Here is a 26,793-nt window from a genome sequence, read left to right as displayed (position 1 = left end):
GAGACATGGATTGTGTCTTGTTCTTAGCCATAGTCCCTCATAGCTGGCTACAAGTCTGCTGACTTTCCTCCAAGAGGAATGGGCAGGCTGGGAGCTCCCTAGTCAGGACAGATATCTTATCACCCTGCTAATAGGCCCCAGGGAGTCCATTGCCTTCATCTCTCCCTCTCTAGGCATACTCGGGCTCACTCATTCTCTACCCCTTCCCACCATGTCCACAAGCCCATCCACCATGTCCCTTGAGCTGGCGGGGGGCGGTCCTGGCTAGGGGTGTCCTGGCTGGCCCTGCCTTCCAGCTCAGATTGAGCTCAGAGGCTCCCTTAATTGGGTGATCTATCAGGTTACTTATCCAAACCTTTGCTTTTTTAACTTGGAAGATAGAGATTAAAATATCTACCACTTAGATGAACTGTAAGATCTAGATAAGCAAAGAAGTACCTAATCACAGTACCAAGCATATTACATGTATTTGTAGGTATTTATTAATTTATTAATTTTGTACTTGTTCCACAATAGGGAACAGCTTCTGAGCTTCTCTCATGGCCCATGGGACCACCCCTTTCCCATTAAATGTATCTGTGATCACGTATAGTCCTAAATCCCTGTTCGTTCATCATCTGTCATCACAGAGCTTGTGGGAAGAGGAGAGCATTCACATGAGACAGATTCAGCTGGTGAAACTGAGAAAAGGTATATTGAGCCCCGGCAGAGATAGGTTCTGGTAAACAGGACAGCCCACCCTTCTCTCTTCCACACCACAGCTCACAGCCCTCAGAATTCAGCATGGAGGGGGATCCTTCTGTTAGCTGCTCCTGCAATGCAGACAAAGGACCCTGAGTGCCATGTTGACGTATTTGAAACTTATTCTAAGGTTCCCAGCTGTCCCAGGTGTCTCTACCTTTCCTAGGGATTTGGTCTCTATAACCCAGGCCAACCAGGATGAAGCTGACCCAGAGGCCATAGGGAAACAATCCCCTAGTCTGGTAAAGCAGGTCAGCAATGCGACATGGTGGAAACTGTTGGCTGAGAGACTTCCATAATGATGCTGAAATGACTGCTGTGTACCAGTGTAGAATTGAATCTCAGAGACAGAGTTTGGGTGAAGTAGAAAAGAATATCTTTATTGGTTTGCCAGGCAAAGGGGACACAACTGACTGGTCCCCTGAAAACCTGTAGTCCTAACCTGGGAGGATTTGGTGGTTCTTGGGTGGTAGCTGATAAGGATCAAGATGTGTGCAGGACGTGCCCTCCTTTAATATGGCCTCAGGTGGTTTCTTGATGAGCTTCTCAAGGTTATCAAACTGTGACCTTCTCTTGAATGGAGAATGCTAACATCTTCCAACCTGACCAACCTAGACAGCCTGTTAAAAAGCAGAGACATTACTTTGCCAACAAAGGTCCATCTAGTCCAAGCTATGGTTTTTCCAGTAGTCATGTATGGATGTGAGAGTTGGACTATAAAGAAAGCTGAGTGCCGAAGAATTGATGCTTTTGAACTGTGGTGTTGGAGAAGACTCTTGAGAGTCCCCTGGACTGCAAGAAGATCCAACCAGTCCATCCTAAACGAAATCAGTCCTGAATATTCATTGGAAGGACTGATGTTGAAGGTGAAACTCCAATACTTTGGCCACCTGATACAAAGAGCTGACTCATTTGAATAGACTCTGATGCTGGGAAAGATTGAAGGCAGGAGGAGAAGGGGACGACAGAGGATGAGATGGCTGGATGGCATCACGAACTCGATGGACATGAGTCTGAGTGAACTCTGGGAGTTGGTGATGGACAGGGAGGCCTGGCGTGCTGCGGTCCATGGGGTTGCAAAGAGTCAGGACACAACTGAGCGATTGAACTGAACTGAATTGAGTGTCTTCCATTTGCTAGGGATTTTAGTTCTGCAGAAGAGCTCAAAGATACTATTATATGTATCTCTTGAAGTCAGCCAAGACCCTGCCCCAAGGCTGCACTACTGTTTCTTAACTTTGCCTCCCTCTTCCCTGATTACTGTTCCAATCTGCCCTTTGGAACTCAGGGAAGGTCATGGAAGCTGGAGTCTATTCTCTAGAAACAGGGGACACAGAAAGTCTTCTGAGCCTAGGAGCTCCACAGGGTTCTATTCAGTTTTAATAGCTTGCCCCAAAGTTTGGTCCTGGCCATGGTGTGAGCCGCGCAAGTCCTCTGAGAGCAGCCACAGATGGCATGACTGTTGGAAGGACTGACTCCCTAGGACTTGGTTCTCCCTAACCATATCCCTGCCATATGCTGCCTTGGTGACAATATTGTGTCACATTTTTAAATAAAATAATGCATTTGAAAGTATTGTAAAAACCCTAAAGTGTTTTACAAATTACTATTACTTATGACAGATCTGCAGTCAGAACTCTGGGTGTGCAGCACTATTTAAACCCAAGAAAAACATCTGCTTGAATGAACCTACCTTCCTTACTAATTCAATAGATGTTTATTGAACCCACAGAGCTCTCAGGCAGTAGAGTACAACAGTAAACATGAACACAAAGGCCTTGCTTTTGTGGATCTTATAGTCTAGTGGAGGAGAAGGACAGTGCACCAGTAAATAAAACAGATAACATAATTACAAAACTCAATAAATGATCTCAGGGAAATAAGAGAGATGCTACAGTAGATCATTTTAAATTTAGATACAGCAGTCACAGGAAGCCTCTTAAGGAGATGAAATTGAAACTGAGGTTTGAAGGATGAGTAGGAGCAGACTGTGGAGGATCAAAGTAAAGAACACTCCCAGCAGAGAGAATTTCAAGTGCAAGAGCCCTGAGGCAGAAACAAACTTAACAGCTCCCAGAATAGCCGGAAAGCCGCTGTAATCTTCACACAGTGAGGCAAGGTACAGTGAGGCAAGTTGGGAGTATAAGGAGGAAGTGGAGGATCAATCCCCAGAGACAGGGAGAAGCCAAATCAGATAGATGTTTTAGGCCAAGTTAGGAGGCTCCAGTACTCTTGCCTGGCAAATCCCATGGATGGAGGAGCCTGGTGGGCTGCAGTCCATGGGGTCGCTAGGAGTCGGACACGACTGAGTGACTTCACTTTCATTTTCACTTTCCACTTTCATGCACTGGAGAAGGAAATGGCAACCCACTCCAATGTTCTTGCCTGGAGAATCCCAGAGATGGAGGAGCCTGATGGGCTGCCATCTATGGGGTCAGACAGAGTCGGACACGACTGAAGCGACTTAGCAGGATTTTACTCCAAGAGTGGTAGGGAAAAGTGTTTAGCAAGTCAGTCACATAATTCATGTTTTTATACAGATCACTCCTCTTGCTTTGTGGAGAACATTCTGTAAACTCAGACAAATGAGTGGTAGTGGTCCAGGCAAAAGGTGAGGATTCACAGAGTGTGGGGGAGAGCAGGGGGTGCAAAGAGGAGAATATAGAAATATACTGAGCATTTTAATTTAAGCATAACATCATAATTTAAAGATAGGTTTACTACCAGCACTTGCCAGTCTGGAGAGATGGAAAGAAAGGAATCAAAGATGACTTCTGGACAGGTAATTTGATAGATGATTTTTGCTTGAAATGGGAGAGGAAGAGAGTTTGGGGAATAAAAGCAAGAGTTCTGCTTTGTACAGAGGAAGTTTGAAGGTAGCCAAAGTAGGAACATAAAGTAGGCTGTTGGATGAAAAATTTTGGGGCTAAATAGACATCTAGATAAGATGTCATTCCAGATAGAAATTTTGATTTATTCATTATTCAGAATTTACAGTGCTATTCAGAGCCATGGGAAAGAATGAAGTTACTTGGAAAGTTATCGTAAATAGAGAAAAGAAAAAGTCTGAGGACAAAACACTCCAAGGTGTATGATAAGGGACCAGTCATGAATGCCAAGAGAAAAAAAATCCAGAAAGATGGGAGGACAAAGAAAAGCAAAGGTGTTCTATAATCAAGAGAAGAAAGAGTTTCAGGGAGAAGTAGCAATCAGGTAATCAAAGTTTACTGAGAAGTTGATTAGGATGCAGACTGAGAATTGACCCTTAGATTTTGCAACACGGAGGTTGTTGGTGACCTTGAGAAAAGCTGATCCAGTGGAGCAGGCAGGGGAATTTAGACTATGGAGACCTGGAGCTGATCTGAGTAGCTTAGGGCATAAGTGGAGGTGAGGAACCTCCTCTTTTAAGGAGTTTTATTATAAAGTGGAGCAGAGAAATGAGGTCACACTAGAAAGCTTCTAGGATGATCTGATATCCTGCTTGTTTACAGAGGGGGAGGAAGAGACTGTTGGGCAGGAGAATGGAGGTAATTTCAGGTGCTAAGTCCTTGTGTTGGTGAGGGGAACAAGATTCACTGCAAAAGTAAAGAGAGCAGGAGGGAAGACAAATAGTATGGGTTCATGTGCAATTGATTAATAGATTGGTTAGTCGGAAAACTCATTCATTCAGCAAACACTGGCTTCCTATGTGCCAGTTGCTATCCCAGGGGCAAGATACACAGCAGTGAATGAAACAGATAAGACAATGCCCATGCCCTCAACGAGTTTATACTCTGTTGAGGGGAGCTGAACAATAAATATGTTAACAGATGAATTTATAATACATCAGACAGAAGATGACAAGCACTGTGGAGAACGATGAGCTAGGGTAAGGGGGTTATGCAGAGCTGGAGAAGGGGGCTGCCATTTTCAATAGGGTGATGAGAGGAGACCTTGATAATGAGGGAACATTTGTGAGCAGACCTAAATGGAGCGAGGGAGGAAGGCATGTAGTTATCTTCAGGAAGAGGGCTCCAATCAGAGGGAACAAACTGTGCCAATTTCCTGAGGCAGGAGTGTGCTTGGCACAGTCTGAGGCACAGCAGGGAGGCCAGTGTAGCTGAACAAAATGCTCAAGGTAGGGGAGTTTGCAGAAATCAAGGCAGAGAGGCAGTGGGCAGACAGCCCCGGATGGCCGGGAAGGTAGACCAGAGCTTTACTCTGAGTCAGATGGGAAGTCACTGGTGAGTTTTAAGCAGACAGGGAAATGATCTGACTTACATTTTTCAAAGATACCTTTGGCAGCTGTGGAGAATGGCCTCTAAGGTCAAGGATGGAAGTGTGGCCACTAGGTAGGAGGCTATTGCAGTAATCCATGCCAGAGATGATGTTGTTCTCTGCATCTGTTTTCTTAGTGAAATCAGAGGTGAGATCTTCCTAGGAGAGTGAGGAGGCTATGATGGAGTCTTGAGGAAAGAAGAGAAGGTACAGTCATTGTGGGTGATGAATTGATTAAAGAACTATGGTAGGGTTCCTCACTTGCAGTTATGCCCTAAGCTACTCAGATCAGCTCCAGGTCTCCACAGGTCTAAACTCCCCTGCCTGCTCCACTGGATCAGCTTTTCTCAAGGTCACCAATAATCTCCACGTTGCAAAATCTAAGAGTCAATTCTTGGTCTTCATCCTAATCAACTTCTCAGTAAACTTTGATTACCTGATTGCTACTTCTCCCTGAAACTCTTTCTTCTCTTGATGTAGAACACCTTTGCTTTTCTTTGTCCTCCCATCTTTCTGGATTTTTTTCTCTTGGCATTCATGACTGCTTCCCAAATAGCTGGCAGTACACGCAGTTTGCTAAATGCTTACTCACCTCCCCCTCTGGGACTTCTCTGGCCATACATCTTTCCTCCTTGTGTCCACTCTCTCTCCTTTCACTGTATTTCTTTTCCTCTGACTCCAGTTGGCCTCCAGTTGGCCTGGAGAACCTATGTATTTATTAAGAACAAAATGACAAGCCACTGGTACGTCCAGTTTCTTATACTGAAGCTTTTGGAAGGATTCGCAGAGGCCCGTGGAATGTTCAGTTCTCTTCAAGAGACTGTTATACATTCGACTGTCTCTCCACCACCTCACCCTATAGCAGGCAGTGAGGGAGACCCAGAGACTGCCTGTGCTTTTCTTAAGACTTTCCTCTCCTACCTATGATATAGACCTCGGCAGGATTTGAGGCAGGTGTACAGGATTTCTCATGCTTTTAGTCAGGCCACCACACCCTGCCTCTGTGACACTGCTCACCTCACAACAGACTGTCTAAACAGGGCAGTCCCAGCAACAAGCTCATGACTGGAACTGATGACCACTTTTCCAAAAATGACGAGTGGCATTCATCTAATCTTGACCCACATCTCTCTCTAACTTGTTCACCATGAGAATCCCAAGACCCTGAGGTCTTCTTGAAGATAGCATATGTAAGGGCCAGGTGGAAAGGGCTTATACCACTCTGTCTACATCCCGCTGGACAGGACATAGATCAATGGGTGCAGCTTATGTACAAAGGAGGCTGTGAATGCGTATCTGGAGAAGAGGAAACTGAAACGGCACCTGATGAACACAGACATGTGTCTCTGTGCTGACACAGAGATCAAGGGAGGGCTTCTGTGGTGATTCAGTGGTAAAAATCTGCCTGGTGTGCAGGAAACAGGGGCTCGATCTCTGATCCAGGAAGATCCCACATGCCAGGAAGCAACTAGGCTTGTTCACCACAGCTATTGAGCCCGTGCTCTGGAGCCCAGGAGCCACAATTGCTGAGCTAATGCGCCACAACGACTGAAGCCTGTGTGCCCTAGAGCTCACGCACTGCAACTAGAGAGTAGCCTCGACTTGCTGCCTCTGGAGAAAAGCCCGCACAGCAACAAAGGTTCAGCTCTGCCAAAAAATATACTAGAAATAAGTAAAAAAAAATAAATAAATAAATAAAAAAATATATATATATATTTAAAAGATCGAGGGAGGAAAAAACCTTCAAGAAGGAGGAACTAATCCATATTGCCTTTCTACAGAAAGGTCAGCTAAGATACAGACATAAAAGGTTTAAGTTTTCAGTTAGGAAATCCCTGGTCGTGTTATAAAGGGTCATTTTTGTGAAGTTATAGTGACGTGAAAGAATGGGAGGTGAAGAAATGGGTGCAGAGAGTACGAACTAGGAAAATCTAGTTCTGTAAAATGGTAGAGTGAAGTGAGTTGGAAAAGGTGTCTAATTGTGAGAGAATTGATATTTACAAGCTAAAGCACTAGTAGTGAAGGAGAAAGCTGAGATAGAAAGGGGAATCATTCATGGAGGAAATCTAGAAGACAGGAGTGCAGGTAAACTAATTAGTCTTCACAGGAGGAATGACATGGCTGCTTCTAAGATATGTGGGAGGGGAGCAAGGTTAGGCAGAGAAGGCGATGGCACCCCACTCCAGTACTCTTGCCTGGAAAATCGCATGGATGGAGGAGCCTGGTGGGCTGCAGTCCATGGGGTTGTGAAGAGTCGGACATGACTGAGCAACTTCACTTTCACTTTTCACTTTCATGCATTGGAGAAGGAAATGGCAACCCACTCCAGTGTTCTTACCTGGAGAATCCCAGAGACGGGGGAGCCTGGTGGGCTGCCGTCTATGGGGTCATACAGAGTTGGACATGACTGAAGCGACTTTGCAGCAGCAGCAAGGTTAGGAGTTGAAGAAAAAGTCTATAAGTGAGGAGCAGGAAGTCGAGGAAGTTCATGTCTAGTAGTATTTATGTTTGTAAAGCCATTATTATGAAGCATCGATGGGCTAGTTGTGGGGCAAAGGGAGGGCTTTAAGATAGTTGCCATGTGGAAGATGGGCTGAGCATGGAGAGCAGTGTAGTATTTAGGCCTCACTTGACGTTGGAGACCCCTTAGTGTCATGATACCAGTAGGCACCAATGTGAGATTTTCTTCACCAACACACAGCTCTCAAGGGCAGAGGTGGAACTTTGAACTGATCTAGGATCAAAGAAGGGAGGGTTTTTTGAGAGAGTAATAGTCTGAGTGCCAGTGAGGAGCTAGAGAAACATAGGCCCCTTCTTTTTACTTCATCTTCCTCCACCTAGTTTAGACCCTTTCATCCTGTTTGGATTACAGAAATACCTTCTGCTTGGTTTCCCTCATTTTAGTCTCTTTCCCATGTATCTATTGTACACATGACTACCAGCTTAGTTAGTCCTGTAGAACAGCTTGGCCATGTTTCATTCTTATTCAAAAGCTTCAGTAGCTTCCTACCTTCCTGGAGAATTAAATCCATATTCCTTAGCTCCACCCTCAAGGTTCCAGGCACAGAGCAGGTTTCAACTAGTTTGTTTTATGCATCTAGTTTTATACACAAAGGATTTAGCTTTTACTAGATGAAACTCCGTACTACTTCACCAAGTTTGAAGGACTTTCCCAAATGCAATTTTGTTAACTTTGGGAAAGTTTCTCCTACCCCTTTCAGAATGTCCTTCAAGGTGTTTTTCAAGGGCTAACTCAAAGGCAGGTTCCCCCCTGTATCAAATGATATATCTCTTCTCTGTCCTCTTTTTTGAAAAAAAAAAAAAAAAAATCATTTTAAGCTTTATATCTAGAGTCATGCACCTATTAAGCAAGAACTGTACCTAATTTATCATTGTACCCCAGCCCATTGTACCTCCAGCTTATAACACCTAGCTTAGTATCTCCCTTTTTGTTGGTATCCAGAGTTGGCTGATTAAAGACATGCATGCATTCATGAGTAAATGAGTAATGAGTCAATGGACATGAATTTGAGCAAACTCAAATTTAGGGAGGTAGTGAAGGACAGGGAAGTCTGGCGTGCTGCAGTCCGTGGGGTCACAACTGAGCAACTGAACAATAACAACAATGTTCTAGTAGGGTTAAGAACCGGAATCCTTCCTGGAAGGTCATCTTCTCAAGTTGTAGGGTTGATATTATAATTGTTATCCTTAGTACTTAGCACTGTTCTAAGACAGTGCTGTAAGCTAAGTATACAGCAGAGACCTAGTAAAATCTTGGCAAACACAATTGAATTAGGTGGTTCCATACTCAGTGGGTCACCTGAAGTGCTCTGGAGAGTGAACAGAGCCTAGAACACAGCAAATAGTTGTTTATATCTTGATTTGATTAACTTAACTAATGAATACTCTTATAACTGGACAGAAACTCCCTTCACAGACTCAGTTATTCTTTAAAATCTTTGATTCATTGAATCCTACAATCATTGACTGATCTTTGTGTGATAATTTAATATTAGATACTGAAGGGAAAAAAAAAGCAATCTGTGAGAAAAGCAGACATCTCATATGTTCATAAAGTAACCTCTCCTTTTCCTCCTTTGTGGCCAGGCTGTGACAATATGCTGATGGGCATAAAGTCTCTGAAAATAGTGAAGAAGACGATGGACACAGATGGCTCTTGGATGAAAGATGCTGTCAGTGACTCTCCAAAGGTTTATGTCTTCATTGGGTCCAGAAACAACACTGTCTGGGAATTTGCCAATATACGGGCCTTCATGGAAGATAGCACCAAGCCAGCCCCCCGGAAGCTGATTCTAACACATTCCTGGCAGGGAACAGGCCAAGTGATCTACAAAGGTTTCCTATTTTTTCACAGCCAAGGGACTCCCAATGAGATCATCAAATATAATCTGCAAAAGAGGACTGTAGAAGACCGGATGCTTCTCTTTGGAGGAGCAGGCAGAGCCCTGGCCTACCAGCACTCCCCTTCGACTTACATTGACCTGGCTGTGGATGAGCACGGGCTCTGGGCCATCCACTCAGGGCCAGGCATCCGCAGCCATTTGGTTCTCACGAAAATTGAGCCTGACACGCTGGGAGTAGAACACTCATGGGACACTCCATGCAGAAGCCAGGACGCTGAAGCCTCGTTCCTCTTGTGTGGGGTCCTCTACGTGGTCTACAGTTCTGGAGGCCATGGCCCACATCGCATCACCTGTGTCTATGATCCTCTTGGCACCATCACTGAAGAGAATCTGCCCAACTTGTTCTTTCCCAGGCGGCCGAGAAGTCACTCCATGATCCATTACAACCCCAGAGATAAGCAGCTCTATGCCTGGAATGATGGAAATCAGATCATTTACAAACTCCAGACCAGGAGAAAGCAGCCTCTCCAGTGATGCATTACAGTGGGGAGGGAGATGGCCAGGGATGCTGTGCTCCAGGATGGGGGCCAGGGCCCCTCTGCAATATACTGTAGTATTAATATATTAATAGCATCCCACTCATGGCACACAGGGAAATGAGGGGCTGCAAGTGGGGATGCACACACATCCTTTTCTGGATGGTACTGCCTTTTGTATCTTCTAAGAGCTTAGATGACAGTCTGTCATTCAGGAATTTTCAGGAACTTCCATTACCTATCCCAATGCCTTGGTGCTCAAGGCCTTCCACATCCTGATCCAGCTTACTTCCAACCTTTCCTTTTTAGTAAAGCATTTTGGCATGTACTTTAATAACTCTCCCCACTCTCACCTTCTCAGCCATTAGAAATGTAGGCCGGACACTCACTCCTAGCTTTTCTCCCCTCTGGCCTTTGCCCAAGCTTTCCTCTTTTATAGTTGCCTGTTGCTATTCTTCTATTATTCACTGCCCAACTGAAATACTATTTTTTGGATTAATTTTTATTCGAGTATAGTTGCTTTCAATGTTGTGTTAGTTTCTACTGTACAGCAAAATGAATCAGCCCTGCATACGCACTTATCCCCTCCCTTTTGGGCTTCCTTCCCATTCAGGTCACCACAGTGCATTAAGCAGAATTCCCTGTACTGCTACACAGTAGGTTCTCATTAGTTATCTATTCTATACATAGTATCAATAGTGTAAAGTAATATTTCTAGTTGATGTTTAATTTTGATTTCCCCTGGTACTGTCCCTACACCAAGCAAGGCGGTCGTAAAAAGAAAGTGAAAATATTACTATTTGAATACCACTTTCCAGTTATAAAGTGTCTGCACCTGTGTTAGAACTCCTCTCATCCTTATGAGATAAATGGGACAAGCCTTTATAGACAGAGGGTTTCGGTGAGTCATTCAAAGTACCAAAGCTACAAAAGGAAAGAGCTAGAAAATACCGCAAAGCCCATAATCTTGTCATTGTCCAAGAAAGCATCAAATATATGTTTGTTCACCCAACCTTTTCTCAGAAATTTGTTAATCATTTCAGCCGAAAAATAATAGCCTGCCCCTTTAGCTAGTTTCATGCCTGCACAAGACCCTCCTTTAGGCCTTTGAAAAGCTACTTCCTCTAGAAAACCAGCCTAAGGCTGAGGACCCTTCTGTAGACTCATCTTGCCTTACCTTCCCCTGCTTCTTTCTTCTTGCCTGAAACACAATAAAAGTAACACTAAGCAAATAAACCTCATCAGGTTGTATTTGCCTACATGCCCTCAGCATAAACGTTTCAGGGAGTGCTGCCTGTGCCTGGATTTACTGTGAACAATCCCCAACTCACTGAGGCCTTCAGTAAGTATTCTGGAATCTGGATGGATGCCAGATAGCAGGCAAGGGACTCCCTGCCACAGCAGGCGTGCCACGTGGCTCAGGGGACAGAGACCACCTGGGCCTGTCTGGAGGGGCTTCTTCAAACTCTTTCCCACACATTTGTTCACTGCAGGCTGGTTCGGGCCACAAGTGCAGGCTGTGGTGCCAGTCTGTGTCATGTGCTGGGGCCTCTGTCTCCCCAGGTTGGTCACATGAGAGGGTTTGCTCTGTGTGTTTGCAGCTGTTTTCGACCTCTGCCAAGCCCAGGCTGGGACCATAGGCAGTGAAGAGAGGGGTGGTTGTTTTTTCTTTTTCTTTCCCATAGCATTTGAGTAGCTGTTTGGCAGAATGGAATTGCTAACCCCATGGACATAGCACAGTTACCCACAGTTCTAACAGAGTGATACAGAGAGCTCAAATCCATTGTGGAATGAGGCAGGTATGAATAAATAAATGTGGTGATATTACCCATTCCATGGACTGGGGGCCATTTGCTGCCTCATGGGTAAAATAACATTACCTGTTTCACAGGGAAAAGGAATGTGCCTCACAGATGAGGGTAGCAGGGGCATTAATCAGAGTGGGATTACTCATAAATCCTGCATACACGGTTCCTTTGGAGGCGCAGAGAGGCTGCCTGTGATGTGCTGTCTACCATTCATGTGTGATATGCTTTGCTTTGACAGTTATGCAGGGCACACCTGCCACTAACATCACACTCTCATGCCTTAAATTTCTGTAGCTAGAATCACTTTTTTAGGTTAAGACATTTTCTCCTGGAAGCCCCCGTTAACAGGGCACTTTGTTTCCTGGGAGCCAGGGGTAAACATGTAGGTCTGTGGACACTTCTTGGGCTTCTTTCAGATGAGCTTTTCAGTTCTGGTCTCTTGTTGGATTTTACTGAGGATTGAAGCTCCTAAGATCTAGACCAGTGGTTCTTAAACCTGACTGCACCTAAGAATTACCTGAGGAGCTTTTAAAAATCCTGATGCCAAGCCATACCCCCAGATCATTCAATCAGAGCCTCTGGAGGAGGGACAAGACAGTGCTGTAATTTTTAAGTTCCCTCCCCTAAAATGGTTCCAAAGTGTGAGTAAGCAGGAAAGTCAATTATTTACACCATTTTTAAAAAATTAAAGTATAATTGATATACAATGTTGTATTAGTTTCAGGTGTACAGCAAAGTGATGCAGTATATTCTTTTTCACATTCTTTTAATTATAGGTTATTACAAAATATTGAATATAGTCCCCTGTGCTATACAGTAAATCCTTGTTTATTATATAAATTAGTGTGTACCTGTGTGTGAAGTCGCTCAGTCGTGTCCGACTCTTTGCGACCCCGTGGACTGAAGCCCACCAGGCTCCTCCGTCCATAGGACTCTCCAGGGAAGAATACTGGAGTGGGTTGCTGTTTCCTTCTCCAGGGGATCTTCCCCACCCAGGGATCGAACCCAGGTCTCCTGCATTGCAGGCAGATGCTTTAAACTCTGAGCTACCAGGGAAGCTGCTAATCCCAAACTCCTAGTTTATTCATCACTCCCCTTTCCCTTTCGGTAACCAGAATTTATTTTCAATGTCTGTAACTTACACCATTTTTAAAGATGATTTTTAAAAAGTAATGTATAGTTCTAAAGAACAGACTACCATTTTCTGAGGACTGCAGGTCCACTAGGGCAATAACATGTGGGATCTGGAAACACCCATGAACTCGTGTGAACCATGGCAGCCGCCTCTATAAAAGCCTCTGAGCTATTTTAAGGAAGTGAAAGAGAACTGAAGAGTGTCCTGTTGTAACACAACTCTTGTGGGCCCCAGCCTTCCTCTGCTGGCTTTGCCCTTGGCCTGCCTCTGGCCAGGTTCCTGCAGTGACCAGAGTCTCATGTTTGCCAGGGTGGCTTAAGTTTTGTTTGCATGTACAAGTCTGGGCACACTGGTAATTTCAGACCATCAGGATAATATAAAAAATAATGTGTCTTGTGGAGTTGATCAACAACCCAGCCTGTAGAAATGTAGATAAAAACTGAGGTTAGGGAGGTAGTGACTCCTGCCAGAGCTGGGGACTATGCCAGAGTCCTTGGTGTCGATGCCATCTGAGGCCCACAGGGATTTTAATCCGCTGAACTGAGCAACCAAGTCTTGGGGCCCAGACAGGGCAACAATCTAGCAGTACCACCAAAGGGGATTCATGCCCTACACCGGGAGAAGGCCTTGGACTAGGTCCCCAAAGGCCCAGTCCTGCCCCGATCCTATAGTCCATTCCTGTGCTCAGCAAAGCTTTTGTTGTGCCTGTGGAACCCCCGCCTAAATGCTGGGCACAGGACAGGACTACTTGTCCCCAGCTGTTCACAAGAACGGGCGCCGGCGCCGTTGACTGACGCTGACCGCTAGAGGGACCTCCACTACAGGTCGCGGGGTTCGAGAGCGGCCAGATCCTAGGGTGACTCAGTCTTCCGAATTGGGGGCGCTCAGAGACAAGAAATGAGACTGCCATCAGGCCAACCTCAATTTGAACTAGATCGCTTGGGCCCAGAAGTCCGCACACCCGACGGTTGCTGCTCTGGGACTGCCTCTAAAACATTCTTTCTATGACAACTCTTTTTGCAATTCTCGACCCAAGTTCCCTTTCTGCTTTTCGCTTTTCTTCCCTATGGCCAAGGAACGGTGCTCAAGGTCTGGAGAAGCCCAGGGAACAGGGAGCCGAGGACCGCCAGGCATCACCCGGGGCAGGAAGGGTGCTGGAGAGGGAGGTGACAAGGGCAGGGGCGGGGCTCTTAGGGGGCGTGGCCGCCGAAGAGAGGCGGGGCTTAGGGGAACGGTAAAGTCGGCTTAGGAGGCGGTGCTGGAGCTGGGGCTGGGCGGGGCTGGGGCTGGACCGGCCGGGGCTGAGCAGGTCCGAAGGGGCGGGGTTGACGAGGCAGGTCGCTAAGGAACTAGAACTCGTGGCGGTTGGGTCCCTGCGGGCTGCCACGGAGCCTAGAGGGAGGGGGCGTGGCGGAGGGGCGGTCCCGGGGGAAGGTGGGCGGTCTGGGAGCCGGCGCTCCTGGACTAGCCTCCCGAGTCTGCCGTGGGTCCCCGCCCCCGTCACGTGGGCTCCGGACGCGGCCGCTGCCGGTCGGTCCGCTGGTTGGTCGGTTAGTTGGTCGGTGGGTCAGTGGCCTGCTGTTCGTTTCTCGGCTCTCATGTTCGGAGGTGGGGGGGACAAGTGAAAGGCCCGCACACCTGAGCTGTCCGGAGAGGAGCCCCAAACTCAGGTCAGTGGGTTCTCCCCACGCCCCCCGGGCCCACTGCGCAGGCTGAACTGGGAGCCCCCGCAGGGGAATTGGCTTAGGAACTGAGATCCCCGAGTGTATCCCAGACGCGAGGGCGGGGACCCTCCTCCCCTTCTTTTGCCAGATTGCGAGGAGACTATAACTCCTGGGGATTTGCTTCGTGTCTCCTCCCAGTCCTGTCTGGAGTCTACGGACTGTCCGCGCCCCTACAGGTGCCGGGATGGCCCTAGAGATGCGCAGGGTGGCCAGTCATCCTAGTTGTGTGTAGTGTGTCAGAGCTCTGCTCAGTCGGTTGGAGCAGCGGCGTAGTCTAGAGAGATAGCCCAAGGTGGTCGGGAAGCTTACGGTCCGTTTTGCCCAAGCAAATCGATGTTCCACAGAGCGTGCGTCCAGCTACAACGCCTTAGCTGAAATCAACTCTGTATTGTAATTGGAAAAATGCAACAGGCTTTTCCAAACCTCAAGCCACAGCGTCCCAATAGACGGCAAAACGGGGATGGTTCTGTTTGAAAGAGGGTTCCTCTCCTTCATGACATCCTGACTCCAGACCTTCAGTTGTTACTCAGATGAAAATAAGATTATATATTTAAAGACCAGGGCTTCCAAAGTGCGCATAAGATCAAAACAGGCACTCTAGCCAGCATTTAGTCAGTCCTCTTAAAAGACAAATCCAGAGCATTTTTACTTTTAGAGCAGCTGGATGTTTGTCTCCCTTTGTATATTTTAGTTCACTTCCTGTCTCATATCTTTCTCCCAGTACCTTAATCAATTATACTACAAATCTGCAATGTTACCAAATTTTATGTTGCATTCTATGAAGTTTAATGCCCAACAAAGGCAGTTGGCTGTACACAGAATTCATCTTCTGTTTGTTCAGTCTTTGCTTGTTATTTGTACTACATGAAAAAATACTTGATTTAGAGGTTTTCTTTTTTACTTGAGGCTTAGGTAGTCTGTATGTAATCTGCTTATATTTAGATGATTTTGAAGTGGGAGATGAGGGGGAATGGTGGACTTTTACTGCACTCGTTCATAATTTTTACTTAATAATACATTATTGTTAGTATTACTTGAGATTCAGTGATGTGCCAGTTATTAGCATATTGCTACTACAGAGATAAACAGCATTATGGTCTCTTTACTGGGTCAGCTATGTGCCACAGGTGCCTGACAAGTAGAATGAAATAAATGGTATGAAGGAGGTAAGAGCAAAGTGTTGTAGGAATTTATTTTTCATCTGACTGTGTAAAACCTGGGATAATTTCAGGAAGGGGGTGACACGTGCATGGTGGACCTTGAAGGATTTCTCCAGGCAGAGGTAGGTAGAGTGTCACCTGCCCTGTGAGAGGCAGGCAAGCACTTCATAGCCTGAGAAGTAGCAAGTGGCTCAGCTTGACTCCAGTGGCAAGTGAGAGACAATAAAGCTGGTGATGAGGAAGAAACCTGTTCCCAGCGGGCCATGAAGGCCAGGTGGAGAAGTCTGGGCTTTGAAATCATGAGCCTCAATAATGGCTTTTAAGCAGGAGATTGATTGATGGTTGTCTGAATTTAAAGTCTGGGACCTTGGCCCTTGACCCTTTCAGCCTCCCAAACCTCTAGCCCAGTGGAGAAAATCTAGTAAATATTTGTGGAATGAATGATCTGGCAACACTTGGTAGCAGTGCTTTTCAACCTTTAACAAGCTTAAGAGTCACCTGGGGATCTCGTTCAAATGCAAATTCTGATTCCTAGGTCGGGGTGGAACCTGACATTCTGCATTTCTCGGAAGTTCTCAGCAGTACAGCCCCTTCACTTATGTATAGCAAGGATTTAAAAAAAAAAAAAAAAAACAGTTTGCAAACCTGGCTGAGACTCAGAATTGCCTAGGGAGCTTTTAAAATTACTCAGATTAAGTAGGTCTGGCATGTTCTTACCAAATTCCTCTGTGATTCTAATGAAGGCCAAGTGGAAACTGCTGGGTAAGAGACCCTCAGGTTGGTGAAGCCCAGCGGAAGATCAATTAAGATAGAAGTGACTAGGGCCTGTGCTGGATCCCAGAGAGGATACAGGTAGGAGAGACTAGAGAGACAGAATCTATGGGCTAGGGGGCCAGATGGAGAAGTGAGGAGGGAGGAACAGTCCTGAAAGAATTGCGCTCTCGAAAAGGAATGGCGTACGTAGCCTTAGGCTGTCACATTTGCGGTAATTTTTGGAAGCTGTTTTTCACTTGGCTATCAAAAACATTTCCTTCCTGATACATAGATTTGTTCATGACACTTCTGCTTGAAATCTTCTGGTGGATCCCCTTTTGCAAAACATGGGAAGGAATAGCTAATATGAACAGCACCGTTGAGGCATTTAAATGTTGAGGCAATAAACTTAAAGGTTTATTAAGTTGCCAGACTGAGCACCCTCATTCAAGAAGTAATCACTCAGGGGAAAAAAAAAAAAAAAAGATGTCACACTGTCATCACTTGGTGTGGGCACAACTAGGCTGACACTCTTGGCAGCTTTGTGTTTTCCTGAGTCTCTATTTTTCCTGCTTCCTCCTTCCTCAGAGCAGTTCCACTTGTTTTCCTAGCATCGTGCTTTGGTTTCAACACTTGATGACACCTGTGTGTCTCAGTTTTTGCAGAATCCAGTGCTGGTCCCAGAAGGGTGGGCTGTATCCTTTATAGACTCTGAAAGCCAGGACTTGCAGATCTTCATGAGGGCCATTCTTATCTCTCATGCAGTGAATGCTCTGCTAGGAGAAGCTGTCTTAGAGCATCTGTTTACCTTTAGACCTAGATCTCCTCAAGGCTTTGAGAGTTCCAGGGTGCTGCTCACTCTCAGCTTTATCTTTGGGAAATTTATGATTTCTGTTAGTGCTTCTAGGTAGTCCTTACTACGGTGCTTCCTTGTAATTCTTACTTTGATTTCCTCTTTCAGTCACAAACACATTTATGCACACGAGAACCCAGCTTTCACCATGCACAGTGCTTTTAGTCATCATGTTCCATGTTGTATAGTAATCTTGGCTTCTGTAACACGTTTGTAGATGGAAGGTATAGACAAGATGGAATAGGCTTGCCTCTGAAAGGGATAAAGTATACCATCCTTATTTGGCATTCAGAGTTCCACAGAGGCTGGCAATAATTTGACTCACCAGCTGCATCTCCACTGTTCCCCAAACCAAGTAGCTTAACAATTTCTACATTTTGTGCCTCTCTGCCTTTACATACACTATTTTCTCTTCCTGGGAAGTCCTTTTGTCCCTGCTCTGCAAGATGCATGCACTCTTGCTAATCCTTCAGGAGGCAGATCAAAGTCTTGAAACACCTCTCCCTCCCCAACCCCCAAGTCATTTTTGCTGTAGCATCCGGTTAGGATCTCTGCTATGGTACTTAATGTACATCATTTGCATGTCTCTCTGTCCACACCCTCTCCAAACTCTGAGCTGCCCTGGGGCTGCGTCAGCCCTTCTGTTCCAGCCAGCACTCAGCAGATGTTGAGGAAGAGTTTGTGGCAGAGGAGGGCCTTGAGCTAGCTGGTGTTACAGTGTTGCCTTCAGTAAAAGAGGGTAAAGACAGATGGTTTTGTGCTGGAGATAAGGCAAGGAACAAGAGCAGAACCTGAAAGACTAGGACAAGATTGATGAGTGGCCTGCAGGGCTGGGGTCATAGGGTGGGCTGGGGAGAGGACTCTGGGAGAAGTGAGGCTGGAGTCTTAGGCTGGGGAGAGATCCTGGAAGGTCTTGAAAGCTGAAGTTAAAGAATTTAAATGTAATGTCGATGACCTTGAGACTAGGTGAAGGCTGTGCTTTCAGGAGGATTCCAGGCTAAGAAGGGCAGGTTGGAGAGAGAGGGAGGGGTTAATGAGAATGTGCTATTGGAATAACCCATTGCAGTAGATTAGGACCTAAATCAAGTCAATGGGTGGAGAGGAGTGAACAGAGGTGAATGAGCTTGCCAAGAAATCCTGCAGGATTTGGTGACTGATTGGATTTGAGGGAGAGAGAAAAGAGTCAAACTGGACACTGACATTTTGTGCTAGTTTGCTGGGAGAAGAATGAAGCAATTGTTAGCAGCATGAGAGTATGGAGGAGCTCCTTGGAAGGGGGAAGGGAGATGAGGGTGGTTGACTCCCTTTGGAGTCAGGAGGGAGCCTTGGGTAGTTTCTCGCATGCTCCCTATATTTTTACCCGTGAGGATGATGACATCCACAGACACCTACCCAGGGTCACCCAGCTGCTGGTGGCAGAAATCAGGCCTTCTGGCCCTGGGTTCTGTCCTATGTAGCTCAGTGGGTTTGAACAGATGAGTGTTGTCGGAAAGTCCAGATGGAGACTCCATTAGGCAATGAAAAACGAGAAAGAGACCAGGTTTGGGGCAAATTCAGCCTGCAGAACAGCTAAGACTGGAGACTTAAAGGTCAAAGACTCAGAGGGAAGTGTCTGTAGCAGCCAAAGCCACTGGCGGTGTGAAGGCTCATGAGATCTTTCTGTTTTGTGGTGATGGGAAGTAGGGAGTGCTTTATGGTATCAGCACTCTTATACTTGTTAGTGCTTAGTGCAAGTACATGGGTATTAAATGGTTTTTCTGGGAATGCAAGCATCAATCCGTCAGTTCCACGGAAAGATGTATTCTAAGGACCCAAATGTCCCCCACCCTGCCCTCTTCTTACCACCAGCAAGTTTTAGGGACACATCCAAAGAGTTATGAGAAGTTTCCTGTGTAGTATTGGAGTGAGGGTGGTGGGGATGCCTATCTGGGGAAGGCAGTCAACCTTGAGAACCTTTTCTAGGCAAAGACCTGTGTGTAGGGCCAGTGTCAGGGATTTAGGTGGTTGAGTGAGGGACAGAGCTGTCCAATAAGGAGGGAAGGCCTTTTCTAGAATCTATACTGCTGCCAAGAGACTCAGTGGCCCTGAGGTTGGATTTCCTCCCCTCCTTACCTTTCCCTTCCGTACCTCTCTACCTGGCCAGGCTCCCCAGCCTTTCAGGATGAGTCCTACCTTTGTCGTGACACAGTGGTTACCTTGGTTTGCAGGCAGAGCTGGGTTAACATGTGTGAAGCCTTTAGATGATTACCTGGCATATGATAATTGCCCAGTAAAAACAAAGACACAAGAAATGCTGGGATTCAACTTTGAGTCAAACTTGCAAGCCTCTTGGTTCTTTTGAGTTATGTAGCTGGGTCTGACAAGTTTCTATTTCATCTTGTTTTGAGTGTGTGTGTATTTTACTGAGACCAAAGTGTGTGCATGAGCCTGCTGACCCATGCTAAAGTACCAGTGACAGCCCTAGATTGCAGACTGGATACTTGAGTTGTCCCTGTCTCTGAAACAGCTTATTCAGAGTCAAGTGGGTGGCAGGCCTACTAACAAACCTCCAGGAAGACGTTGTCAACCCAGGTGAGGCTATGGGGAACTGATCTGTCACAGCCGCTCCCTCACCTCTCAGGGTTGTGCTCTTGAGCACCTCTGTTTCCTCCCAGGATGAGGACAGGTGTCAGCAAGGAAGTAACCCAAATCCCAGGATTGCTCTGCTGGCTCAGGGACGCCAGTGTCTGCTGGTCGCCAGGCATTTTTCGTGGGCACAGTCAGAGCCATGCCCAGACCCCCAGCTAAAGACATAAATCCACAGTGCCTTGTGAGCATGGTTGGAAAGGCCCACTCAGCTGTGGCTGGGCAGGGAGCACTCTGACCAGGAGGACCATTCCTATGACCGCACTGGGGTGTCCTAAGAGGTCTGAGCAAACGTCTTCAAACTGCTCCTGATAGAAAGGTCCAGAGAGCCCACCAGAAGGAACTCCTTGTGTTGACAGTATGTGTGTATATGTGAGAGAGAGAGTTGTGTAGGAGCCAGGGGATCTGCTACAGGGACCAAGGGAGCAGAGAAGGGCAGAGCCACAGCTCAGGTTCGGAAGACCAAGAACAGGTTGCTCTTGTTCCTTGCATGCACACGTGACAACTCCTCTCTTCAGGGCAACGGTTTCCTTCCCGCAACAGGCTCTGTTTCCCTAATTCAGAGGTTTCTGCATGAACTGCAGAGGTTTCTAGCTTGACACTGAACTGCTTCCTGGATGAAACAGTTGTATGTAGACTGACCTGGGAAAGCTGCCTCCAGAGGGAAGGCAGAGAGGAACTTCTGGCTTTGGTGGGTTTTACAAAGGGCTAGTCTCCTGAGGTGGGCAGTGTTATTCCCATTTATGCGAGGGGAGCAGGTGCCAGGGAAGGAAAGTGTGTGTGTGTTAGTTTCTAGAATAGTCAATTTAATTTATTGTCCAAACTGGGACACTTCTGAGAGCGAAAGGAGGAGGCAAATGCTGAGCTGGACGGGATCCTGGGATGACTGGACTGTCTCAGGCGTCCTGGGATGTGTGGTCTCAAACTCCAAATTCAGTAAATAACTGGGAGAGGGGCTGGGGGAATAAGGGTTAATGTAGGGCGGGGGGGGGGGTGGTGCGGGTGGTGGTGGCAGGAAGGAGTTAGAACTCAAATTCGGTTGAGAAAGGAGGATTCTTTTAATTCGACATTTTACCGCAGCACAGGAGTAGTTCTTGGCTCTGACACCTGACCTCTGCTGCTTGTCATGAGAAAGTTTTATTACATAAGCTCTTCCTGCAACCAGCCAAGACATCTGGTTCTTCGATGCAGTGCCGCTCTCCCGGTAACAACAGGCACCACTGCCCTGCGTGGCCAGCTAGGTTTTCACTGCATGGCTCACTGGAGCTGCACAAAGCCTCTGACAGAGGTGTTGCCCTGCTGCTGGAGATGAGAAAACTGACTCCTCAGACACCCCCTTGACAAGGGTATGGCGGGCGGCGGGTGTCTGCCACCCTGGGGACTTGGCTTATCTCGTCGCTGAGGGCTCTGCCAGCTCAGACAGTCCTTCATTTAAATCCTGGCTCTCCTCAGACCTTCTGTTGTTCCTTTGAGCCAGTCTCCCTCTCTGAGCTTGAGATTCCTCACCTGTCATGGGAACAGTGATGGGTCGATTTCATTTGGATGTTGTGGGATGACGACACGTTATTAAATGTTGGCTGTAGCATTTGGCTCATCATAAGTACTAAGTGGCATTATTAGCCTCCTTGGCTCAGGAAGCCTGGCAAATAGACTTCGTCAAGAGGAGTGGGGTCCATCACCCAGAGGGTTTATAATGAAATTTCAGGGGGCAAGTAGTATTGTCTGGGCCTCCAGGTGTAACCCCTACAGTGGAGGTGAGCAGGAGGTCCAGGAGGCAAGAGTCCATGGCAGGGTGAGGGGACAGGCTGATTGCTGATGGCCAGTCACCAGTGTGCGGGACAAGGACAACAGAGCTCAGAGCTCAAACCAGCTCAATGGGACGTGGCGGGGTAAAGGCAAAGTCCTGCCCTTAGGCTCCCAAAATCAATTCGTACCTTTTCTACCCAGCCTCGTAGAAAAGCCCACAGAACTTGGCTTTAGCTTGCCTGCGTTAATAGAAGTCCTGGCTTTAGACCTTGCTGGGGAGGGGGTTGTCCTATTTTTCCCTGAAGTGGCCAAGGCAGGCCACACCTGAAGGTGGTACCCTGGGCACCACACTTCGGGAGCAGTAGAGGAGAGCCCCTTACTGCATCAAAACTGGAATCCCTGTCTTGTAAGCCCTGTAAGGTCCTGGGACAGACAGCAAATACAACGGTTGTGACTGTGCATTTCAGCTGCCATATTCTGTGTTGCTCAGAGAGCAGGACTGAGGAGTCACGGTGGTGATGGTAGAGAGGATTACAGAAGAGGTAGGTTTCAGTTTGACATGATGTAGGAAATTCCAAATAACTCAAGCTTCTCTCTAGGGCCAGTGACTGTTTTAGAGCATGTATTGGAATCTACCTGTAGAGGGTATTGTCCAGCCAGCATTGACTAGAGAGGAATTTGTAAAATAACAGAGAAGGCAGACTTTGCTGAAAGGTTGGAGGTCTTACTAAAAGTGCTGTAGGATCTGGAGGGATGAATGGTGTCTTCTGAGCAGAGAAGCAGTGACTTGCAGCTGATGTAGGTGGTGGGGAACCAGGGTGGAAGGCTGGGGAAGGGTGGCGGTGAAGCTGTGAAGAAGCTTCTCCATCCTAGGTCATAGGATGAAGTCCCACCCAGTGCAGGAGTTGGGAGACTGGAAGGGCTCTGAGGATGTGCCTTTGTGGGATGAACTTTTGAGGCCATGATCCCAATGTGATTGCACTACATGTATTCCCTGCTGATGCCTTGCCCTGACCACCTGACTGGGGCACCAAGGCTCTTACAGACTCGTGGGCCCTTCCTTGAAGGTTTTGCAAACACGGAGTCCTGGTACCTGGAGGACCAGGGCCACGTGGTCTGAGACACTGAGCTCGTTGAGGGAGCTCCCATCCTAGAGGGAACGGTGGGTGTAGAAGGGAAAGGTCCAGGAGGGCGGTGGGCACAACACCAGGAATTCTGATCTACTGTCTGTAGCCTGGGACACAGAGCCAGCTCCCAGCCCCGAGAGGAGGCAGGGAAGGGCTGTGGGGAGCAGGGCCTTCTTCATGTAGGCTGAGGTTTTGGGTGGGACATGCGGTGGGATGATAGAGAGTGCTGTGGTTAAGCAACGTGGATGCCTGACGAGCACACAGTCCCAGCCAGGGTGGCAGGGAGGGGAGCCTGGTAAGGCTGGTGGGAGGCCAAGGAAGCCCCCAAATGAGCGTTGTCCCACTGGATCTAGGAAAACTCTTTTAGCTGCAGAGATGGAACATAATTCCTAAGTATCCTAGAGTCAATAGACTTGTGACCTCGTTTATCATTTCAGTCATTTTTATGATTTTTTTAAAAAAATCATCTTCCATGTGGAGAACTGTTACGGTGGGAACACAGGATGAGTAAGAACATGTCCCCTGCCTGGATGGAATTTAAGGAATGTACCCCCCACTCCAAGTAGACAGTAATAACCGCAGAGAAAGCACGATGGATGCTCAAGAGGAAAGAGGGGTTGGGGCACCTGGCTTGCCAAGGAGAGGGCATTTGAGGTGTGTCTTGAAGGAAGGTTGGACCAGAGACACCCCTTTCTGTGGAGGTAAAGGAGGGCATTTCTACCAGAGGGAAAGGCGATGTACAAAGCAAGGCATGGATGGTGAGTTAAGGGGCATGTGTGGAAAACAGCCAGTGGTTTGGTTTGGCTAGAGCTGGAGGAGTGAGGGAGGTTAGCGAGGGATCCGGGGACTGGAGACTGTCATTTACTAAGCATGCAGTGTGCATCAGATGTGCTCACTTACATCTCACAGGAGCCTGTCAGGGCTCTAGCTGAGGAGGACCCTGACTCAGGATAAGTGACTTTCCCACGGTTCCCTGGCTGACGAGTGGCCGAAATAAGACTGATGCCCAATCTACCTGATCCTCAAACCGTGATTTTTCCACTGTATTGTGCCACCGCATTGAGAGTTCAGATTATTCAGAGTCTTTGGTTTATCAGGAAGATCAGCTCTTCATGTTGAGGCAGGAAGGTGGTCAGACGGCATTAGCCTGTTAGAAGCACTTGGCGGACAGGGCCAGGTTGCCGTGATGTATACTGGCCCCAACGTAATATATGCACACGCTTGCATGTGCACACACATTTATAAATTAAATCTCTAAAATAGGAGGTCGCACAGTTGTACATGGTGTCACAGAAACTCATGTTTCCTAATTGGCACTTGCTGATTTCCTGGCTGAATTCCTCTATTTTCCCTCCCACTCAAAATATAACCCAAGATAAGCCAGAATCATTTCTAATTTATACAAAAAGATTCTTGACTTTAGCTGCCTTATCGTTAGCAACAAGTTCCTTATACCCCACCTGTTAGGACCCCTATGGTGTCAGCTGTCAAGGGATGTTAAGCAAGATGGTGGGTTGGAAGAGTGGGGTGAGGGTGAGAGAGAAACCTGGGTGGTAGCCTAGGTGGAGGTGTGGAGGTGGAGAGGAGAGGCCGGCTATTCTGGAAGCGTTTGCTGGGAGCCTGCCCGTGCAGGGGTGTGGAGTGGGCACTGGGATACCTGCGTGAAAGGAGAGCATTGTTCTCATTGTTGCCATAGTGTCATGTTCAGGGTCTGAGCAGGTGGGTGCTGCTGGTGGCTGCCTGCTGCAGTTGGGAGCTCTTTCTTGTCCTGTGTCCTGTGGAGTCTGCCCCTTACCGCTGATCAATCAGGCTTACACGGGGCCCCTGCTGTTCAGTTCGGCCTCCCTCCTGGAGCTTAGAACCCAGACCCAGCCCTGGCAGCCACACCCAGCTTTTGTCCTCAGGGCAGTCCTGGAGTCCTTCAGGCTTCTAATTGGAAGGTTTCCCTCAGCCCGGGAGGAAGCCAGAGAAGACTGCCTAAGAAGGCTGATGTGCTAAGGAGCGTGTATGTGGGCTGCAGTGTCTTGGGATCTCATGTTAACAGGGCACTTAAGGGGCGGACAGCGCTCTACCTTCATGTCCTGTCTGCTCATCCTGAGCACTTGGGAAACTGTTAGGGGCTGCTCCAGGGTCAGAAATCCAGGCCTCATATGTCATGATTACTTACATTTCAAAGAAAAGTTTACTTTTAATTTTTTTGGCCATACCGTGCAGTTTGCAGGGTCTCAGTTCTCAGACCAGGGATTGAACCTGGGTCCCAGCAGTGAAAGCCTGGAATCCTAACCACTAGGCCACCAGGGAACTCTTGAAAGAGAATTTCAAATAAGCCTGGTTACAATCAAGTGAGGAATGACATTCACAGGAGGATTCTACAGGCCATGTGAAGCATGCGTCTCATTGCATCCCAGTTACACACGTGTATGGAAACCGTTCCTTAGTGACTTGGGAGTGTTGCCTGTTTGATTCTAGGTGTCTATGAGAGTGCGATGTCCACTGGGAGCAATCGTGGGCCTCTCTGGGACACCAGTACAAGTTGGCGGTCTCCTTGCAAGGCCATCTCTGAGTTACTAAGGGCTTGCCCGACATCAGTGCCTGGGGCTGGGGACCTCCAGCTCCATGGATATGGTCAGGATTTGGTCTTTCCTCTCCTCAACCCCTGGAATTTAGCCTCCATGTTTGGGATCCCCCAGGTCCATCTCCCCAGCTGTGACTTCTCTGACAGGTGCCTGCCTCCAGATGGCCCTTGAGCATCATAAACTCTGCCTCTCCGCCTCCCTAAGCTGAGTGCTGGGTGGGACTGGCAGAATGGCTGAGGAAGGCGCATGTCATCAATAGGAACCTTACCTTCTGAAGGCCCTGCAATTAATTAGGGGGACCCTACCCCAGGGTCCCCCTAATTAATTGCAGGCTGGCCTCAGGAGATTTGACAGTTTCTTAAAGAGAGTCAGTGTTGGATATGTATTTTTTCTGGATCCCAACATTTAGGCCCTGCTAAGGAGTCTTGGCTAACAGTGCAGCGGGGACACAATCCCCAAGAGGGGCCAGGCTCTGAGCCAGCTGGTTGACTGCGACCCCTCCTAACCCTCTGACCAGCCCTGTGTGAGACAGATGGTAATACCTCCAGTACACAGTGACCTAGAGGTTAATCTGTGTTACCCAAGGTCAGAAACTAGCCCAGCTCTAAGTAGTGGAGCCAGGATTTAACCCCAGGTCGGTCTGAGTCCAAAGCCTGGACTCTGTTGCACTGTGCTCTGCTCCTTCAGGTGAAGGAGGAAGGAACCACAGAGACCTGGAGCCCGTATTGGGCTGGGCGCTGGGCCTCTGGTGTCAGGACTGCCTTCCCCTTCTGTGGCCACTTTACAACACACGGGCTTCCACACCTTCCACTTTGAGACAGAGGAACTTTTCGGGTGTCTCCCATGGGGAAGTAATGGCCCTGCTTGATGGAAAAGAATGGTTGAGAAAGGTGGAAGAGAGGCCCCCTGGAGCTCTTACAGGTGCTCCCACTCCCCTGCCATCACACTGACAGACTTCCAGGAGCCAGACCTCATGGATGCCCAGGGAGGCGACACCTCGTGCAGGGCAGTCCCCAGCCGGCTGGCCTGTGAGTGTGTGTGCAAATGGGGGATTCCTGGATCGCTTTTCTTAGGAAAGTCCCTGAGCCACTCCGGCCTAAGTGCCCTTAAGGGAGGGAAATGATCTGAGTGGCAAGTGTCTTGTGACTGGTGAGCTGAGGTTAAGGGGACTGGCTTAGCCCCTCCCTTCACCCATCAAACGCTGGATTGTTGAATTGCCTTGAAGAGAAGAAGGCTGCGCTCAGGGCTCGTGGCTCCTTGAATGCAGCTTGACAGCTGGTCAAGCTGTGAGGTCTTTGGGTTTCCTACCTACAACATACCAGTGGTCTCACTGAATGGTCTTCGTCCCTAGGCAGGACTTGACTCAGAGCTGATTTACAAAGAAAAGA

The 26,793-nt window shown here is 47.7% G+C and overlaps 2 protein-coding genes across 2 annotated transcripts in view; both read left to right on the top strand.

Annotated features, from left to right (window-relative positions):
- The window catches only part of OLFML1 (olfactomedin like 1), a 32,424-nt gene extending 19,878 nt beyond the window's left edge, over positions 1–12,546 (top strand). The window contains exon 3 of the mRNA XM_004016189.6: positions 9,106–12,546. Within this exon, the coding sequence (XP_004016238.1) occupies positions 9,106–9,896 (791 nt within the window). The 3' untranslated portion in view covers positions 9,897–12,546. The remainder of the gene's footprint in view (positions 1–9,105) is intronic.
- A 1,797-nt stretch (positions 12,547–14,343) lies between these two features.
- PPFIBP2 (PPFIA binding protein 2) overlaps positions 14,344–26,793 on the top strand; it is a 163,692-nt gene continuing 151,242 nt past the window's right edge. Inside the window, exon 1 of the mRNA XM_042233096.1 lies at positions 14,344–14,511. The gene's annotated coding sequence lies outside the window, so the exon portion shown is untranslated. The remainder of the gene's footprint in view (positions 14,512–26,793) is intronic.

This window comes from Ovis aries, chromosome 15, assembly GCF_016772045.2.
Source record: "Ovis aries strain OAR_USU_Benz2616 breed Rambouillet chromosome 15, ARS-UI_Ramb_v3.0, whole genome shotgun sequence".
In the NCBI taxonomy this organism is placed as follows: Eukaryota; Metazoa; Chordata; class Mammalia; order Artiodactyla; family Bovidae; genus Ovis; species Ovis aries.
The sequence above is the reverse complement of the archived record's forward strand: the minus strand, read 5'-3'. Positions and strand labels throughout refer to the sequence as shown.